The 7,677-nt window shown below is 32.9% G+C and overlaps 1 protein-coding gene across 1 annotated transcript in view; it reads left to right on the top strand.

The window, feature by feature from the left end:
- The window catches only part of LOC106473053 (sorting nexin-25-like), a 38,127-nt gene that overhangs the window by 19,082 nt on the left and 11,368 nt on the right, over nucleotides 1-7,677 (top strand). The window contains exons 11-17 of the mRNA XM_022401572.1: nucleotides 783-822; nucleotides 1,422-1,541; nucleotides 1,767-1,914; nucleotides 3,160-3,347; nucleotides 5,147-5,278; nucleotides 6,134-6,286; nucleotides 6,823-6,936. Of these exons, the coding sequence (XP_022257280.1) occupies nucleotides 783-822; nucleotides 1,422-1,541; nucleotides 1,767-1,914; nucleotides 3,160-3,347; nucleotides 5,147-5,278; nucleotides 6,134-6,286; nucleotides 6,823-6,936 (895 nt within the window). The remainder of the gene's footprint in view (nucleotides 1-782; nucleotides 823-1,421; nucleotides 1,542-1,766; nucleotides 1,915-3,159; nucleotides 3,348-5,146; nucleotides 5,279-6,133; nucleotides 6,287-6,822; nucleotides 6,937-7,677) is intronic.

The following is a 7,677-nucleotide window of genomic DNA, read 5'->3' as shown; positions in this document are numbered from 1 at the left end:
CCAGTTGCAGTGTGAGGGGGGTTGGAGCACTGGGAAATATACGTCCCAGTTGCAGTGTGAGGGGGGGTTGGAGCACTGGGAAATATACATCCCAGCTGCAGCATGAGGGGGTGGGAGCACTGGAAAATATATACGTCCCAGTAGCAGTGAAAGGGTTAAAACCTTTATAAAGCTGTGTAAGAATTATCGATACAACTTACAGAACTTCAACTTAAGCTGTCTTGTTTTAGGAATATCGGTGTAGAACTAGAGGGTTTATGGGTAGTTGCTCATCTTATAACGTTGTGAAGTTTTTATTTATTCTCTCAGTTACATCAGTCAAACAGTAAACAAGAATGTTGTGTCACTTATTTCTCTGGTGTCAGAATCGTACTATAAATATTTCTCATTGATATTGAATGAGGAAAGACAGCTAGAGCATGAGCAAAATTAATGAGATATTAAGGACTGTGAAACAGATTTTGTTGCACATGTCTGTGGGGTGTAATATGGCTAATATCCTAGAGTATATAGGCTCCTTTGTTTATTACTAATTATTGCTTGGTTTCTTTGTGATATAATACAGGTTTGTTTGTGTTTTATTAGGGGGGGGGAGTACTACCTCTAACTATTTTCTGTGTTTTTTTGTAGTATATAACTTCATTTTATTTGGTAATATATTTCTACTAGTTTCATAGTTTTACAATTCTAAGGAGTGTAATATTATTTTATAAGTAGAGCTGTTTCACGTTATATATTTTTATCTTGAAAAACGTTAGATTGATTAATGTTTCATATACTAGGTTCTGGGAAGATGTAGAAGAAATGAAACAAGCTGATAAGGTAAATATTACTTGTTTTGTTGAAGAGTTTCTAAACATTAAGTTACTTTTTAAAACTGTCAGTAAAATTAGTAATTATTAAAACAAGCCTCACTTGTTTTTACATGTTAGATATTTATATCCCTCTGTCAGTAAAATTAGTAATTATTGAAACAAGACTCACTTGTTTTTACATATTAGATATTTATATCCCTCTGTCAGTAAAATTAGGAGTTATTGAAACAAGCCTCACTTGTTTTTACAAGTTAGATATTTGTATCCCTTTGGTTAAAATACATTCTGAACAGTTTCTTATTGTCAAAAATTTGCTGTACCACAACCTCCTTGAACTGATGTATTATGTTTATGAGCTACGAGTTATGTGCATATCAAAAAGTAAAAGATTAAACCTAGACATGTTTAATGTATAATTAATGTTAACGACTAAAGAAAAAATGTTAAATGATGTACATTTTGTTTTATACATTCTAAATGTTTTTAGAAGTAAATCTGTATGTTAAGTACAAAAAAACTATATTTTGTACCATTAATAGCTACGGAAGATTGCTGTGTAAGTGACTTATAGGGCTGTGGATTACTTTTTTATGTTATTTTGTTTAGACATTCTGGCATCAGTTTGGAAATGAAATCTACCAGTTGTACGTAAACAATGTTACTGCTAATGTCAAGCTTTCTAAAAACATTCTCAAGGGCATGGAAGCTTTTATGATGGCTAACAAGGTATATCTTTCACTTCTTATAACCTAGGCCTAAAAAATTAGTTTTTGGTTTTTATATATTTACATAAGTTTAACTTAAATGATTACATTAGTTATAAACAGTTTGGAAATAATTTCATAGGGTTTCCATGTTTCATATTCAGAGATTGGATAGAGTAAATCATTATTTTGACTTGCAGTCAAATTTAAAGTATTTTTATCAGAATCCATAAACTTTCTAATACAGGGCCCAGAAGCATTTTTCCAGGCACAGGAAGAAGTGTACGTGAAGTTAGAGGAACGTTTTTATCACTCTTTTCTTGTCAGCGATCTTTACAATAGGATGCTTGCACAAGCTGAAAAAGAAGGCATTGACTTCTCTCAGTGTCCGGAAGGTAAGAGAATAACTTTGTGATAAAGGAACATGATATCGTGCATAGCAGTAGCGAAGAATCATAGTAAACTGTCAGAAGTCTTGGTAATGGAGAAACTAATGTTGCCTTCTGAATATCAAGACTTCTGATGCCTTGTTCCATTTACTGTGGTTTTTAATTGAAAAAAGCTTTGTTTTAATCAAGATTGCTTTACTGTTTCCTTGGTATGTGTGCATCATTCATAAAGCACATACCAATAACAAAATCTGTTATTATCTTTACACTATAACTACATCACACATAAACAAATGCCGAAGACAGAGGACTAGTAACAACTGATATCGTTTAGGAAAACATTTTGTGGATCTGTATGAAATCTAACTTTCACTGTGTTAAAGTTGATGAACTTAGCTGGAGTGTATTTGTGTTTGTTAGGGTTAACAGTTTATGAGCTTGTTTTAAAGTATAGCTTATTTTGGGTTAACAATGTATGTACTTAGCTGAATATGGGTGAAAAATATGTGAAATTATCTGAAATATAATGTTTGTTAGAATATAAATGTTAATGGACTTGACTTAAGTTTAGTTATTGTTGGGTTATCATATAGACTTGTGTGAAGTGTAACATTTGTTAGGGTTAACAGATAATGAGCTTGTTTGAAGTGTAGCTTTTGTTATAACACATTATGACCTAGTTATGTGTGTACTTCTTGTTAGGATTAACAAGTTATGAGCTTGTCTGAAGTAAAACATTTGTTAAGGTAACAGATCATGAAGTCTGAAATGTAGCTTTTGCTAGACTAACATATATGTTTAGCTCTTGTTAAGGTTAACAAATTATGTAATAATTATGAGATTTGTATGATAACCTACATTGAAACATGATTGTTGAGAACTTGAGATATTTAAATCAAATTTTTAGGAATTTTTTAACCTAAAAACTAGATTCTGTGTTGAAAGTTTTCATGCAATTTAATCAAGCATTTTCTCTGAGAATGGTAAAGCAATGGGATATCAGTTAATACCCCCCTTTGGTCCTGAAAAGATTGAAGTGTGCATTACCTACTCTGTTAATACCATTTGTTTGTTAAACTGTATAACATTGTTGCTTATTGTTGACTGTGAAATCATGGAACCCAAAGTTCTTATTTTGTTATGAATAATAGGAAATTAATTGCTGTTATTTTTTCATTATATAAATTAATATTTAGATTTTAAATTTGTGTAAGCAACATTAGGATGAGTAACTTAATGTCTGATTACAAGAACCCAGTGATTCGCATGAGGATCAGGATTCCAAAAACTCCCAGCGTTGTGGGTCCACTGGTGAAGATCTTTCCTTGTCAGATTATTCAAACTGTGCTAAAGCTCAAATGCAACAGCTTGATGAGAAGTTATTAAACAAGACTCAAGCTCTACAGGCTTTACGAAGCACACCAAAGTCAGACCCAAAGGTAAGCTGTGTGTCTGCATAACATGGATTTAGTAAGAAGTGATTTTAATCAGTATTGGTGGAAATAAATACCCATCAGTTACAGCACCTCTTCGGGATGGATATAAACTTATTGAATACTTTGGTAGAATATACTAGAATATTTTGGTAGAAATCCATGGTTTAATTCAATTAACTTTATGCTAATTTTGTTCTTCACTTAGCGACTAGGACTTTTTTGAAGTCAAAATGAGTTGGTTTTGCTTCAGAGGTTACAGGTGTGTTCCTGTCTTGTATCTCTTAGTAAACTTTGTTAATTTTGATCTTTATGTAGCTACTAGCACTTTCTGAACTCAAAGCAAACTGGTTTTTTATACAAGGGTAACAAGTGTTATTCCTTCTTATACTATATCTCTTGGTAGGCCCAGCATGGCCATGTGATTAGGGCACTCGACTCACAATCTCGGGGTCGCAGGTTCGATTCCCCGTCCTGCCAAACATGCTCGCCCTTTCAACCGTCGTGTAGCTGGTGATGACTTTCACTGCTAAATTAGGGACTGCTAGCACAAATAGCCCTCGTGTAGCTTTGCACAAACTTCAAACAAACAAATAAATCTCTTGTTAAAAGAAAATGTTACATTTTAATCCTGACAATTCTATCTTCCTTCTTCAAAAATAGAAATGTATAGAGTACAACAGTAATGATTTGAATAGCCATTTACTTAAATTTTTATGTTAAGTTCAACACTATGTTGTAATGATCAGAATGTTTTAAACTGCTAAACTTTGGTTTAATTAGTTGTGAATACAAATCACCAGCAGGACAGTTGGATTTTCCTTGACTCTAATGAATATCTCGCCCCTGAGAGCCATCGTAATTCAGTGTATATTAAACTAAACTGAATGATGACCTCAAGGTCACTAGCCATCGTAATTCAGTGTATACTAAACTAAACTGAATGATGACCTGAAGGTCACTAGCCATCTTAGTTCAGTGTATACTAAACTAAACTGAATGACGACCTGAAGGTCACTAGCCATCTTAGTTCAGTGTATACTAAACTAAACTGAATGATGGCCTGAAGGTCACTGAGCACTTTATAATTAACTCTTGAATGCCTCGGTTCATTGACTTAAGGCAAGTATAATAAAGTTTGGTGTATTAGATTATTGAATGAAGATTTTACACACTTGAGCTGAACGTTTTATGTATTATGTAGTTTCTGTAAAATAAAAAAATATGGGAAATTTGTATGATTTGTCAGCCTTGGAAATTTTCTTTTAAAGAAATTATTAATTCTATCGTGCTTGGATGGTTATATCCCACCTTGAGCATAAAATAATGCCTAATGTAAATAAAGCCTAACTAATAATCTGTAAATCTGACTAAGCCTAACAGTTTGATCTTGTTCCTTGTCATAGGTCATCTTAGTTTATATGTGATGCAAACCCAGGTAAGCTGTGTTCTCAGTTACTTGGTAAAAATATCCCGAGACTGGTAAATAAATTATTTAATAAAGTATAACATCAAGTACATTAAAGGATGACTAATGATAACAAAATGCTACTTTAATATTCTAAAAATGCCTATTACGTGTTTTATGTGTTGTTGATCTATAGAGAACTTAATGTGCTCGTTGTTTACATTTAATGTTGTTTACATTGTTTAATGTGCTTTAATGTTTACATTTCTAGTAAACGTATGATTTACATTGTGTTTTATGTGTTATGTGTAGGGATTACACGTTTTAGATCAATACAAACACGTGTGTATGTGTTTTAAATTATGCTGACATTCATAGGGGGTTACGTGTGTTTTAGATGATGCTGATGTTAGAAAAAGAAATTGATGACATGAAAGCAGAACATCATCAATTAGAATGCCACATTGATCGAACAGAAACCTGGAGTGAAAACCTAGGGATGTGGCAGGCCACGTTAGATAAAGCTGAGGTAATCATCTGTACAGTAGTTTTACCTAGTCTAGTTTACCAGGGTAAAACCACTGTACACAGAACTTAGATGAAATTCATATATAATATATAATCTGGTAGACTAGACTAGATAAAACCACTGTACACAGAACTTAGAGGAAATTCATATATAATATGAAATTCATATATAATATATAATCTGGTAGACTAGACTACTAAGTTCTGTGTACAGTGGTTTTACCTAGTCTAATCTACCAGATTATATATTATATATGAATTTCCTCTAAGTTCTGTGTACAGTGGTTTTACCTAGTCTAGTCTACCAGATTGTATATTATATGAATTTCCTCTAAGTTCTGTGTACAGTGGTTTTACCTAGTCTAGTTTACCATATTATATATGAATTTCTTCTAAGTTCTGTCTAGTCTACCAGATTATATATTATATGAATTTCCTCTAAGTTCTGAATACAGTGGTTTTACCTAGTCTAGTCTACCAGATTGTATACTATGTATTATGTTGGATTGCTGGAACCAAATGATCGTTTTCAAATTGATTTTTGCTTATTTTAATATCTTACTATCAATTATTTTGTTCTAAAATGCACAACTGTGAAGAAGAGGATCAACTTATGAATGTTTAACAAGTGCAGTTAATAATCGTTGTATTCTCATAAAGAAATCTACACCATTAAACTTCAGATTCATATGAGATAGCTCACGATATTAGAAAAAGTTGTAAAATAATTTGTTTGTAAAAATAACTGATTGTTAAGGTACTTCTACAAGTTCTTGACAGTAAACATTGGAGTTAGTGTCTATGTACTTTCTTTAAGTTAGAGATTGTATGAGGTATCTTTTCTTTCAAAATTTAGATTTCCAAAGACTCTGAAAAACTCCTCCCACAATTTACCCTTCTCGTCCATCTCACAGGGGGACGAATTCCCCGGAAAGAACGGGGAATCTCGGGTTGGGTGGTGTTGCGGACTGTAGCAGATTTTCATTCTCTCCAGCAAAAGTTGGTTCCAGTAAGATTTTATTTTTCTTGTGACCCTAGTGCATGCGACAGAAATCAGGAATATTTATATCATGTTTGATCTTTGACTATTTTATTGAAAAGAATTCTTCCCCGCAGATCTGAAATAAAGGTCAATTTGACTCATAAAAAATGTATATTAGGATGACTTTTATTGTAACTAGGATGCATTAAAAGATTGTTATGATTACAAATATTATAATATGAATGAACTGGACCCTGATGGTATAAACTGTGTTAATTGTACAATCTTAATATCACTTATGTGATATATCTGTAAATTGGGGATTGAGTGTTAAAAAATTTACAGTTGTATTAATTTTTTGAAAAGTATATAAAATTAAAATACAAACTAGATGTTTGAGATTTGCATTTTGTAATTTGTAAAGACTGTGTGTTCACTGAAAACCATGAAAACGTTAGTATTGAAATATACTCCAGTACACTGTAATATTTTTGAACTTTTGCTGAAGTTTCTAGAATACACCATTTGAATAATGTTGAAAGTATTTATTTCTTTATTTTTAGGCTGCACCGTGGGTTAAAAAAATTGATCTTCCCAGTCAAAGTAAACCACGTTTCAAAACTTTTGACAAGGCTTACCTGGACAGAGCTAAAGCTTTGTTACAGAACTTTCTAACAGTAAGTGTTCTGTGTTTCTATAGTATCCCAGCTTCACTTGGTCATTACTGATTGTTCTGTGTTTCTATAGTATCCCAGCTTCACTCGATCATTATTCCTTGTTCTGTGTTTCTATAGTATCCCAGCTTCACTCGGTCATTATTCATTGTTCTGTTTTTCTCTAGTGTCCCAGCTTCACTCGGTCATTATTCATTGTTCTGTTTTTCTCTAGTATCCCAGCTTCACTCGGTCATTATTCCTTGTTCTGTGTTTCTGTAGTATCCCAGCTTCACTCGGTCATTATTCCTTGTTCTGTGTTTCTATAGTATCCCAGCTTCACTCGGTCATTATTTCTTGTTCTTTGTTTCTATAGTATACCAGCTTCACTTGGTCATTATTCCTTGTTCTTTGTTTCTATAGTATACCAGCTTCACTTGGTCATTATTCCTTGTTCTGTGTTTCTCTAGTATCGCAGCTTCACTTGGTCATTATTCCTTGTTCTGTGTTTCTCTAGTATCCCAGCTTCACTCGGTCATTATTCATTGTTCTGTGTTTCTATAGTATACCAGCTTCACTTGGTCATTATTCCTTGTTCTGTGTTTCTCTAGTATCCCAGCTTCACTCGGTCATTATTCATTGTTCTGTGTTTCTATAGTATACCAGCTTCACTTGGTCATTATTCCTTGTTCTGTGTTTCTCTAGTATCCCAGCTTCACTCGGTCATTATTCATTGTTCTGTGTTTCTATAGTATTCCAGCTTCA

This window comes from Limulus polyphemus, unplaced genomic scaffold (assembly GCF_000517525.1).
Source record: "Limulus polyphemus unplaced genomic scaffold, Limulus_polyphemus-2.1.2 Scaffold5850, whole genome shotgun sequence".
NCBI lineage: Eukaryota > Metazoa > Arthropoda > Merostomata > Xiphosura > Limulidae > Limulus > Limulus polyphemus.
Note: the sequence above shows the minus strand (reverse complement) of the source record. Positions and strands in the feature narration are given on the sequence as shown.